This window comes from Mobula hypostoma, chromosome 11, assembly GCF_963921235.1.
Source record: "Mobula hypostoma chromosome 11, sMobHyp1.1, whole genome shotgun sequence".
In the NCBI taxonomy this organism is placed as follows: Eukaryota; Metazoa; Chordata; class Chondrichthyes; order Myliobatiformes; family Myliobatidae; genus Mobula; species Mobula hypostoma.
In genome coordinates, this window is record NC_086107.1 from 6,146,186 (window position 1) to 6,159,632 (window position 13,447).

At 43.9% G+C, this 13,447-nt stretch overlaps 1 protein-coding gene across 4 annotated transcripts in view; it reads right to left on the bottom strand.

Annotated features, from left to right (window-relative positions):
* Positions 1–13,447, bottom strand: part of kiaa1549lb (KIAA1549-like b) — a 273,051-nt gene that overhangs the window by 11,891 nt on the left and 247,713 nt on the right. For all 4 annotated transcript variants that reach the window (XM_063061611.1, XM_063061614.1, XM_063061610.1 and 1 more), the window contains one exon: positions 2,191–2,336. In XM_063061611.1, coding sequence (XP_062917681.1) covers positions 2,191–2,336 — 146 coding nt within the window. The remainder of the gene's footprint in view (positions 1–2,190; positions 2,337–13,447) is intronic.

Sequence of the window (13,447 nt, forward strand, 5' to 3'; positions counted from 1 at the left end):
AACGAAAATTGTTAATTGTTTTAGATTTGCTTGTGTTTTTCTCGAGCGACTCACTTTTTCTAATATGGTCTCCTGTTGCTTTCTGTTTAAACTTGTTAAGTTTACTTTGACAGGCCCAGGGATTCTGTGATACTTGTATTATTTAAGTGGATGCCTGATTAGTGATAATCACGGGGTCCTAGTTTTGAGGATGTTACTTCTCGCGGAGCTATCGATGTCCGGTTGGAATTTTTATGAATAAAGTCTCGTCACCCTCTTCTTTAGAGTATGTCTTTACTCTGCCCTTGGGTTCCGATATTGCCAACACACCTCGTGACTTATATAGTGCAAAAGACAAATTATTCTGCATTTTGTTATTGTCTTATCTTGTTCAATTGTACTTCAATGCACTGTGTAATGATCTGATCTTCATGAATAGTATGCAAGACAAGATTCTCACTGCATCTCAGTACATGTGACACTAATACACCAATTTCAATACCATATTTCAGGCTATCCCAATAAATTGGAACCAACAGAACCAAAGTGTAACTGTCCAGAACTAACAAGGAGAGAAAGGTAATGACAGGTTTTGAGGTGGAGCAGTGAGAACTCTGGAGACTAAATAACGCATTACTAGGGCAAGGAGAAAAAGGAACGACGGGAAAATCCCTGTCTGGTGTTGCAGGCAGGAGATGTTGTTTGGATCAGTACCCGGTGTGGAAGGAACAACACCATTCAGGAAATCTTGACTTTCATTTAATTATTTACAGCGTGGAATAGACCTTTCCAGCCCTCTGAGCCGCATCACCCAGAAATCCCCAGATTTAATCCTAGCCTAATCATGGGACAATTAACCTACCAAATAATACATCTTTGGACTGTGGGAAGAAACTGGAACACCCAGAAGAAACCAACACAGTCACGGGGAGAATGTCCAGATTTCTTATAGGCAGGGGCGGGAATTGAACCCAGGCCGTCTGTACAATAAAACTTTGAGCTAACCACTACGCTACCATGCCATCCCCAATAATTAAATTGTAGATATAACTTAGTTGGATGTTTGCATTGATAAAGTTGATATGATAAGGTTGCAAGTAGTTTGAATTAATGATGCACTTGGACTATTGTGAACAGTTTTGGGCACCTTATCTAAGAAAGGATGTGCAGACATTGATCATGGTCTGGAGGAGGTTCACAAGAATGAGCCTGAGAATTCAGGAGTTAATGTATGAGGAGCATTTGATGGCTCTGGGCCTGTTCTCACTGGAGTTTAGGAGAATGAGGAGGAATCTCATTAAAAGCTATCAAATATTGAAAGGCCTCGATAGAGTGGATGTGGAGAGGATATTTCCAATAATGGGGGAGTCCAGGAACAGAAGGCACAGCCTCAAAATACAAGGATGTTCTTTAGAAGAGAAATGAGGAGGAATTTCCTTAGCCAAAGGGTGATGAATCTGTGTGATTCATTGCCACAAATGGCTGTCAAGGCTATCATTAAGTATATTTAAGGCTGAGGTTCTTGATTAGTAAGGGTACAAACGTTATGGGGAGAAGGCAGGAGAATGGGGTTGAGAGGGATAATAAATCAGCCATGATGGAATGGTGGAGCAGACTCAATGGGCCGAATGGCCTAATTCTGCTCCAGTATCTCATAGCCTAGTGTGTAGTCACTTTCTGAACATCAGCTAGTTGACCAAGGTAAGGGTCAGAAACAACCATTTTCCTGTGTTTGGCCTATATCCCTTGAAATCTTTCTCATCCCTATACCCATCCAAATTTCTCTTACACATTATTATTATTATTATAATTGTAATCAGTTTATTACTGTCACATGTACTGAGATGCATTTAGAAGTGTTCTTTTGCATGCCACCTATACAGATCGTTCCATCGCGGGGGCCGAGAGGCCCCTCTCCAGATCATAAGAAAGAAAAAGTGAGTATTAGCCAAAGAGGTTCTGCAGTTGCTGGAAATTCAGAGCAACACACACACAGAGAATGCTGGGAGATCTCAGAATGTCAGGCAGCATCTATAGAAAAGAAGAAACAGTCAACGCTTCGGCCCAAGTCCTGTTGAACGGTCTCAACCTCAATCGTTGACTGGTTATTCATTTCCATCAATGCTGCCTGACCTGCTGTGTTCCTCCAGCATTGTGCATGTGTTGCTCTGGGAATTAACTACCACTTGGCAAAGGACGACTTATACATACGTTCTCTGCCCAGGGGCCTGGTCCTTCTCCGTCACCGACGTAGGGTGCCCAGCCGTGGTTGCGGTAAGATGCAGGGGCTGGGATGAAGTAATTCGGGTACCCAGACCTGTTCGCTGGGATAGCGTAAACTGCCGGAACTGAGCTACCTGCAGGGGAAACAAAACAGAATAGAACCTTCAACACCTCAGGCATTCTGACTGAAAGATTGCAGAGAGACTATATACTCAGTAGCCACTTCATTAGGTCCAGAAATTATGTTCATGGTCCTCTGCTGTTGTAGCTCATCTAGTTCAAGGTCTGACGTGCTGTGTGTTCAGAGAAGCTCTCCTGCACATCACTGTTGTAACACACGGTTATTTGAGCTACTGTCACCTTCCTGTCAGCTTGAACCAGTCAGGCCACTCCCTTTTGACCTCTCTCATTAACAAGATGTTTTTTCCCACAGAACTACCACTCACCGGATTTTTTTTTTCATTTTGTCACACCATTCTCTGTAAACTCTAGAGACTGTTGAAAAAGGATCTAGTGTTTTCCCAGTTTATATGACAAATAGATTCTTCCCTGGGTTCCAGCCGAGTATAATTATCAATTTTAACCAACGTTTCAAAGACAAACTCAGCCATCTTCATCAGAGATGAACCCTGAGCATGTCTAGTCCAGTGGTAATCAGACCCCCATTATTCATCCCTCCTGACTGGTTACTCCTCATCCAGTCAGGGTTTCCACTGTCCCACCTTGCTCACAATCAAATTCCAAATCTTACTTGGAGCAAGATCTTCGTCTTCCTTAAAATTATTTTTCTCTAGTTTTATTTCAATGGCTTCCTTCTCCAGGCGGTCCCAAAAGCCATTGGCGTGGCACAGTAGTTTTGTAGAAATAAAGTTAGAGGAAAAGAACTTTAACAAAGACAAAGGTCTCGCTCCAAGTAAGAACTGGAATTCGACTGTAAACAAGGTGGGACAGCAGAAATCTGATTGGATGAGGATGAACCAATCAGGAGGGACGGATGACGGTGGGGTATATATATTCCACCACACTATAGATGGCTAGGCATCATCCCCGATGAAGATGGCAGAGTTTGTCATCAAAACATTGATTAAAATCAAACTTGTACCCAGCTGGATATCCAAGAGGAGTTTATTCACCTGGAGTCTGTTGTGCGTCAAAATCCCAGGAGATCAGCATCCCGTCTGGTACCCACATTCATTCCATCATCAAAGTCACTTACAGTCATTCTGGTGTTTGGACTGAACGACAACTGAACCTCCTGACCACATTTGAATACTTTTATGCATTGAGTTGCTGCCATATTATTGACTATAAGACACAAGAACAAAATTAGGCCATTTAGCCCATCAAGTCTGTTCTACCATTCCATTATGACTGATTTATTTTCCTTCTCAACCCCATTCTCCTGCTGTCTCCCAGTAACATTTGATGCCCTGACTAATCAGGAAGCTATCAACCTCTGCTTTAAATACAGTCAATGACTTGGCCTCCACAGCCGTCTGTGGCAATGAATGTGCCCTCTGGTCCCAGACTCCCAAATTATAGGAAACATTCTCTCCACATCCACTCTATCTAGGCATTTCAATATTCGATAGCTTTCAATGAGCTCCTCCGCCCCAACCCACCCCATACTAAACCGCAGTGAGTACAGTCCCAAAGCCATTAAATGCTACTCGTACACTTGCATTCCCAGAATCATTCTTGTGAACCTCTTCCGCACCTTCTCCAATGTCAGCGCATCTTTAGTCAGGTAAGGGGGCCCATAGCTGCTCACAATGCTCCAAGTGTGGTCTGACCAGTACCTTACAAAGCCTCAGCATTACATCCTTGTTTTTATATTCTAGTCCTCTCAAAATGAATGCTAACATTGCATATGCCTTCCTCACCACCGACCCAAATTGCAATTTATCCTTTAGGGAATCCTGCACAAGGACGTCCAAGTCCCTTTGCAGCTCTGATTTTGGAATTTCCTCCCCATTTAGAAAATGGTCTATGCCTTTCTTCCTACTACCAAAGTGCATGACCACACACTTACCTTCAGTATGTTCCATTTGCTACCTCTTTGACCATTTTCTCAATCTTTCTCAGTCCTTCAGCACACCCCCTGCTTCCTCAACACTAGGCACAGAGTGTCTATATACAAGGAGACTGACAGGAAATGATAAAGTAGTGATGGTTGGTGTGGAGGGGTGGGTTAGTGGGTGGAGGTGTTGATCAGCCTTACTGCTTGGGGAAAGTAACTGTTTTGAGTGTGGTGGTCCTGGAGTGGATGTTACGTAGCCTCCTCCCTGACGGGAGTGGGACAAAAGGTCCGTGAGCAGGGTGGGTGGGATCCTTCATGATGTTACTGGCCCTTTTCCTGCCCCTTTTTTCATAGATGGCAAGCAAAAATGGACCCAGCGCCAATCTCTGTGGCACGCCATTAGTCTGAGCTAGGAGAGGATGGGCAGAATTTGGTACACACAGACAGAAGGGGCTGGTGCAGACAGAGACTCTCACAGCAACTGGACAAGTAACTGCATCAGCAAGGCATAGAAGACCAAACCCACAGAGCTGATATGGGTAAATGGGACGACTGTAGATGGGAGAAAGGGGTGGCATGGACACAATGGGCAGAAGGGCCTGTTGCTACACTGCTTGACACTCTGAATCAGGATTAGTTTGTATTTTCTCAGTTCTATCATGGTTGGCAACAAAGTCCCGACAAACTCAGCAATTAAGTTTTCTCCAACCAGCCCCTGACGTTTAATCCCAGGACGACAAAGACTAATACCAGAGGACAGCTGTCTAAGGTGAGCGGAGGAAAGTATAGGGGAGATATCATAGGCAGGTTTTTTTTTTAAACACAAAGAGTGATGGGTGTCTGAAACACACAGCTGTGGGTGGTGGGAGAGGCTGACATGTTATGGACCTGTAAAAAACTCTTAGATAGACACATCAATGCAAGAAAAATGGAGGACTATGGGCTGAGTGGAGAGGAACAGTTACATTAATGGTTCGTTCGTTATGTGCTGTGTCGTATGATGCAGATGATCATAGTCTTTCCATAACCTTGATTGTTCTTGGCAAATTTTTTAGCAGAAGAGGTTTGCCATTGTCTTCTTCTGGACAGAGTCTTTACAAGATGGGTGACCCCAGCCATTATCAATACTCCTCAAAGGTTGTCTGCCTGGCATCAGTGGTCACATGACCAGGACTTGTGATATGCACCAGCGGATCATACGACCATCCACCTCCTACTCCCATGACTTCACATGGCCCTGATCAGGGCTAAGCAGGTGCTACACCTTGCCCAAGGGTGACCTGCAGGCTAGTGGAGGGAAGGAGTGCCTTACACCTCCTTTGGGAGAGACATATCTCCAAAATTGTAGTTTATATAGGTTAGCACTACCTTGTGGGCCAAAGGGCCTGTACTGTGCTGTACTGTTCTATGTTCTAGGAGCATCAAGTGACTTGGTGACAGAAAGGGGCAATGGAATCATTGCCCATCAGTTGTGAAGTTGATGAATGTGAGTTTCTGGAACTGGTGGGGAGAGAGCCAGAGATTTCTTATTCATTTTATTCAGAGATACAGCACTGATCAGCTTCTCCTGCCCAGCGAGCCTCACCACTCAGCAACCCACCGGTTTAACACTGGCCTAATGACGGGACAAGTTACAGTGACCAATTGGCCTACTGATTGGTACATCTCTGGACAGTGGGCACACAGAGCACCCCCAACCTCACGGAAAGGACGTGCAAACTTCTTGCGGAGGACGCCGGAATTGAACCCCAGACTCGGACTCCTGGAGCTGTAACAGCGTCACATGAACCGCTACACTACCGTGATGCCTTCTCCCCTTTGTCTAGTTCAAAGTAAATTTATTATCAGAGTATGTATAGGTCACCATATATTTAAGTTTGCTGATGACACTACTGTCGTAGGCTGACTCAAAGGTGGTGACAAATTAGCATATAAGAGGGGGATTGAACGCTTGACTGATGGTGCCAATATAACAATCTCTCACCCAATGTCAGCAAGACCAAGGAGCTGATTATGGACTGCAGGAGGAAGAAACTGGAGGCCCATGGGCCAGTCCTCATTAGAGAGGGTCAGCAATTTTAAACTCCTCAGTGTTATCCTATCAGAGGATCATCCTGGGGACCAGCTGTCATCACAAAGAACAGCCCACCAGTTAGACAACACCGCTCACAAGTCACTCACTCAAAACTCCACAATCTTCTGAAACACTCTTGTTCTCTCGACCTGAGCAATAACAACCCAATTAATGTAACAATTAGTACCAGTGTCTGAATACCCTACAGGCAAGCAGAGTAGAGAAAACTGTTGCTTTAAACAGACTGAAACATCACTGAGGAGCAGCCAGCAGCTCACGCTAAGCATTTGCTGCCGCACAGCCAAATCACAAACACAGGCTGGTGTCAGGCCAGGGCTGACTAACCTGGCAGTGCCCAGTGTGCATACCAGGGGGCAGCAGTGCCCAGTGTACACACCAAAAGGCAGAAGTGCGCAGTGTACAAGAGAGCAGCAGTGCTCACTGTACACACCAGAGGGCAGCAGTGCTCACTGCACAAAGCAAAAGGCACTGCAGTGCCCAGTGTGACCACCAGAGGGCAGCATTGCCCCGTTTACACACAAGAGGGCAGCAACTACCACATTCTGAGCAGAAACTGAGGCTGTCGCACATACATGAGGTTGCACAGCCTCTTCCTCCCCCATCCCCCTACACACACACACACACACACACACACACACACACACACTCATACAGACACACAAACACACACAATTCCAGTCTCTCACTGTCACACACACACACAGACTGGAGAGGTCACAGCAGACACCGAGGTAAACAAAGCAACAGAGCTGCTCTAGGAGAGCTGTAGTGTATTTAATATTTCAGTAATATTTGAATATTATTGTAAATATATCGTTTGATTGAGCATTCTTTCTTTGTTAGCATAATTCATACATAAGGAGTACATGAATGGCATAGGTCACTATGCTGCTACGTCATACGTGAGTGCCTCACTGAAATTAAGTGAAGACAAGATATCCCGGCTCCCATATTTTTTATTCAATTAATTCCTGGAGTTACAGAACATAACACTGGCAACGAGGAAGTCTTAAAACGAACCTGAGATAACTACCTACCTGTTGAAGTACAGCACAACTTGTTTTTTAAGAAAGGGGAAAGAGAGATGTTCGAGTTAGAAAGAAGTGCTGTCGTGTTTCTTCACAAGGTAAGAGAGATGGTAGAGTACAAAAAAATCAGGAATGGGAGGAAATTCATGGGCTCATAACAGTGATAATTATAATACATTTTTAAAAAAGCAGAAATGGATGGCTACTTTAAGATAGATGCATAAACGGCTGTTAACTAAAGCACAGCCCAGCTCACACTTAAAAGAGCAGCTGAAATCTCTGTGTCAACGTAAACCACAGACAGAGACAATTGAGGTAGTCTGGAATGAAGGCGAACATGAACAAAACTATAACATCGAAACGGAAACCGGCCTGGCTGAACAAATCATGTTACTGTTGTGTTACGGGCTCACCCACGTCAGACCAGTGAGATTTAAGGGCAAAACTTGCAAAAAAAGTGGGACATGTACAAAGAGCATTCAGGCAGGCAAAAATAAATGGCAAAGAAGAAGATAAAAACTTAAGTTGCAGTTTCAAAAAGAGCACTAATCTGCATGCAGTGGCTGAAAACTCTGACAATGATGATGAAAATGGCAGGACTGTGTAGCCTTAAGATTTACAATGTGAAAACTAATAATAGATATATAATGTGGCTTACACCAGAAGTGAATGGCAAATTAATTAAAATAGAATTGGGCACTGGCTCGGCTGTTTCAGTCATTTCACAAAATGAGTTTGAACAGCATTTCAAAGATTCTGAACTGAAGCCTGCAGATATCTAACTAGGAACTTACACTGGAGAAAAGATAACTCCTATGGGAATGACTTGCGTAGCAGTGAAATCTAACAACTGACAAGTCACTTTGGGCTTGTATGTAGTAAAATCAGGAGGGTCAGCATTGTGGAATCATGAGTGGCTGAGACAACTACAACTGGATTGGAGATCATTCCAGCATCTGCATGCCATATCTCCTGCAACAGAGTCAACTGAAAGCAAAGTAAGACATGCACCACAGCAACGTTCAAGGATGGTATTAGAAAACTCAAATATATCAAGGGTAAAATAGTGTTAAATGAAAATGCCACACCCACATTTTACAAAGCCCGTCTGGTTCCTTATACTATCTGTGATAAAGTATCCAGTGAGCTGGTTCACATGGGTGCCAACGGCAGCCCGTGGGCAGTGTCAGTGGTCTCGGTAGTCACGAAAAATGGGTCTGTCAGGATTTGTGGTGATTTTGAAGTCACCATCAACCCATTACTGAAAGTAGATCAATACCCTCTACCCAGGATAGGGGATATCCTTGCAAACCATTCTGGAGGGAAACACTTCAGCAAAGTGGGCTTGGTGAGGCCTCCCTGCAGATGGAGATAGAAGAGTCCGAAGTGTTTCTCACTATAAAGACTCACAAAGGACTTTATTGCTCTAATAGGATTATTGTCGGGGTAGCATTTGCACCTGCACTCTGGCATAAACCTATGGACCAGGAGATGCAAGGCTGACCAGGCACTCAGTGTTACCTGTGAGGATAGCAAGGAACCTCTCCAAAATCTCAAGGCAGTGTTAAAGACATTAGAAGGCTATGACCTCAGAGCACAACGCAACAAGTGTGAATTCTTTAAACCAAGCAACACTTACCGTGGTCACACTATGGGTGCACGATCACACAAGTGTACTGAGGAAACTCAAGAAGTGGTGGATTCCCGAAGGCCAATCTTTTTTAGGATTTGTCAATGACTATAATAGGTTCCTGCTAAATCAGGCTACCGTGCTCACCCCTTGAACTGATTTCCAGAGATCGGGAAGATATTGCAATCGACAAGGCAGAGTGAGGTGGCTTTCCAAAAGGCAAAGGAAATGGTGACAATCAGACACTGTACTCACACACTGTGATTCACATCATCCAGTGAAACTTGTCTGTGACACCTTGCCTTATGATATAAGTGCAGTCACATCACATGTTAGACATAAGAAATAAGACATAAGAGCAGAATTTGGCCATTTGGCCCATCAAGTCTGCTCTGCCATTCAATCATGGCTGATCTATTTTTCCCCTTCTCAGCCCCACTCCCCATAACCATGTACAATCACGAACCTATCAATCTCTGCCTTAAATACACCCAACGACCTGGCCTCAACAGCTGCCTGTGGTAATAAATTCCACAAATTCAAAACCCGCTGGCTGAAGAAATTTCTCCACATCTCTGTTTTAAACGAATGTCCCTCTATCCTGAGGCTGTGCCCTCTAATCTCCCTCACCGTGGGAAACATCCTTCCCGCATCTACTCTGTCTAGGTCATTCAACATTCAAAAGGTTTCAATGAGATCCCCCCCTCAGCCTTCTAAATTCCAGCGAGTACAGACCCAGAGCCATCAAACATTCCTCGTGTGATAACCCTTTCAATCCCAGAATCATCCTTGTGAATTTCTTCTGGAACCTCTCCAATGCCAGCACATCTTTTCTAAGATGAGGAAGCCAAAACTGTTCACAATACTGAAGGTGAGGCCTCACCAGTGCCTTATAAACCCTCAGCATCACATCCTTGCTCTTGTATTCTAGACCTCTTGAAATTAATGCTAACATTGCATTTGCCTTCCTCACCACTGACTCAACCTGCAAGTTAACCTTTAGGGTGTTCTGTACAAGGACTCCCAAGTCCCTTTTGTACCTCAGAATTTTTGGATTTTCTCCGCATTTAGAAAATATTCTGCATGTTTATTTCTACTACCAACGTGCATGTTGTGAGTGACGGAAGTGAACACCCATAGCATCTGTATCATGATTCCTTACTGCTACAGAGAAAACTGGCTCATAGAGTGACAGAGAGACCTGGAGTCTGGTTTGGGGTGTAAAACGTTTCAACCAGTGCCTGTATGGGAGCGAGTTTACCCTCATTACTGATCATGAACTACCTGTGTCCATTTCCAATCCACAGAAGGGTGTTCCACTATCAACAGCAGCAGGCTCTGGTTCTTGGAGGACACAATTACAAGATCAAATTCAAGACGACAACTAATCATGGAAATAATGATGGATTGTCCTGTTTACCCTTGGAAAAGGAAATACCTAAAAACCTTACAAAAGAGGACACTCCTCTTGACATTTTCTCGTGAATACACATTGAAAATCTTCCTGTTATGGCAGAGATAATGCAAAGGGAAACCAGAAAAGACTCCACACTGTCTCAGGTCTACATGGCAACCCAAAATGGTTGGAATATGCAGCAGGAATTCCAGTTCCCCCATTTTTGCCAGTGCCAGGATGCATTTGCCCTTGAAGGGGGGAGTGCGAGTTGTATCCAAGCTAAGAGCTAAAGTGTTGGAGGAGCTACATGCCAGTCATCTAGGTGAGGTCAAAGTGAAGGGGTTGACTGGAAGCTTTGTCTGGTGGCCTGGGGTAGGTCAGCAGATGGAGCAGGTTGCCATAAACTATTCAGGATGCTAACGCGTACAGAGAATGCCAAGAGCAATGCCTCTCCAAACACACACACACACACACACCCATACACACACACACACTCACACGTGCACACACATACACACATTCATACTCACACAGACACACACTCATATATATCTATATATATATATATATATATATATACACACACACCCACACATACATACACACATACACACACACACACACACACACACACGGTATATATATACACACACACACACACGGTATATACACACACACACACACACACACACACACACACACACACACACGGTATATATATACACACACACACACACGGTATATACACACACACACACACACACACACGGTATAAGATGACTAGAGAACAATATGTTACATACTGGAATTTGCGATGCATTCTATATTGAGTCGGAGTTTGCAGCTAAGCAGGGAGGAGTGATATGTATTTAATATTTCAGTAATATTTGAGTAATATTGTAAATATATTGTTTGATGAAGCACTTTCTGTTTACATAATTCACTACGGATTATATGTAAGAAGTAGGAGAATGTCATTATGCCACCACGTCACGTGTGAACATTTCACTCAAGCTAAATGAAGTAGAGACATTATTCGGGCTCTTTCTCCTTCAACTAATTTCTGAAGTTACAAAACAATGCAGGGGGCCACTTTGGAACATTGGAAACTCACTCCCTCCGTCTCCCTCTGTCAACCAGCCTACGCACCATACCCATGCCCAGAGCCATCAATCGCTTTTCATACGATAAGCCTTTCATTCCCGGAATCAATCTCGTGAACCTCCTCTGAACCCTCTCCAATATCAGCACGTGTTTCTCAGATAAGGGGCCCAAAACTTCTGACAATAATCAAAGTGATGCCTCACCAATCTCTTATAAAACCTTAACATTACATTCTTGCTTTTATATTCTACACCTCTCGAAATTAATGCTAACATTGCATTTGCCTTCCTCACCACAGACTCAACCCGCAAGTTAATCTTTAGGGATTCCAGGAAGAGGACTCCCAAGTTCCTTTGCAACTTGGAATTTTGAATTTTCTCCCCACTTAGAAAATAGTCTAAGCTTTTATTCCTTCTGCCTCAAAACTACCTGCCCTTCCCACTATCTTTGTATTGTCTGTAAACTTGGCCACAAAGCCATCAATTCCATCATCCAAATCATTGACATATAATGTAAAAAGAAGCAGTCCCCACAGCGACCCCTGCAGACCACCACTAGTCACTGCACCCAACCAGAAAAGGCTCCCTCTATCCCACTCTTTGCCTCCCGCCAATCAGCCAATGCTAGTATCTTTCCTGTAATTCCATGGGCTCTTCTCTTATTAAGCAGCCTCATGAGCGGCACCTTGTCAAAGGCCTTCCGAAAATCCAAGTAAACAGCATCCACCAATTCTCCATTGCCTATCCTGCTTGTTATTTCCTCAAAGAATTCCAAAAGCAAGATTTTCCTTTGAGGAAACCATGCTGACTACAGCCTATTTTATCAGTTGCCTCTAAGTACCCCGAAACCTCATCCGTAACAATCAACTCCAACATGTTCCCGACCACTGGCATCAGACTATCTGCCCTATCGTTTTCTTTCTTCTGCCTCCATCCCTCCATAAAACATGGAGTAATATTTGCAATTTTCCAGTCCTCCAAAACCATCCTAGAATCTAATGATTCTTGAAAGATCATTACTAATGCCTCCACAATCTCTTCAGCTACCACGTTCTGTTCCCTGAGATGTAGTCTATCTGGTCCAGGTGAGTTATCTACCTTCAGAGCTTTCAGTTTCCCAAGCACCTTCTCCATAATAATAGCAACTGCACTTACCTCTGTCCCCTGACTTGGGAGTCCTTGTGCAGGATTCCCTAAAGGTTTATTTGCAGGTTGAGTCTTTGGTGAGGAAGCCAAATGCAATGTTAGCATTCATTTCAAGAGGACTACAACATAAAAGCAAGGATGGAATGTTGAGGCTTTATAAAGCACTGGTGAGGCCTCACTTGGAGTATTGTGAGTAGATTTGAGCCTCTTATATAAGAAAGGATGTGCTGACACTGGAAAGGGTTCAAATGAGGTTCAGGAAGGTGACTCCAGGATTAAATAGCTTGTCATATGAAGAGCGGCTGATGGTCCTGGGCCTGTATGTACTAGAATTCAGAACAATGAGCAGTGATCTAATTGAAAGGCCTTGATAGAGTGGATGTGAAAAGGATGATTCCTATGGCGGGAGAGTCTAAGATCAGAGGACACAGCCTCAGAATAGACAGCCATCCTTTTAGAACAGAGATGAGGAGGAATTTCTTTAGCTAGAGAGCAGTGAATCTGTAGAATTCATTGCCACAGGTGGCTGTGGAGGCCAAGTCCTTATGTATATTTAAGGCAGAGGTTGATAGATTTTTGATAGATCAGGGCATGAATGGATATGGAGAGAAGGCAGGAGATTGGGGCTGAGAGGAAAAATAGTTCAGCCTTGATGAAATGGGCTAAATGGCCTAATTCTGCTCCTATATTTTATGGCCCTTATGGTCTTTTGTACTACAACTCATCCCACTGACAGCAATTTTGCCCTATCATCTGCCTGTCCTTCCTGACAGTCTGACTACACACTACCTCTGCTTGTAAATGAACAGCCCTATCCTCAACCCTAT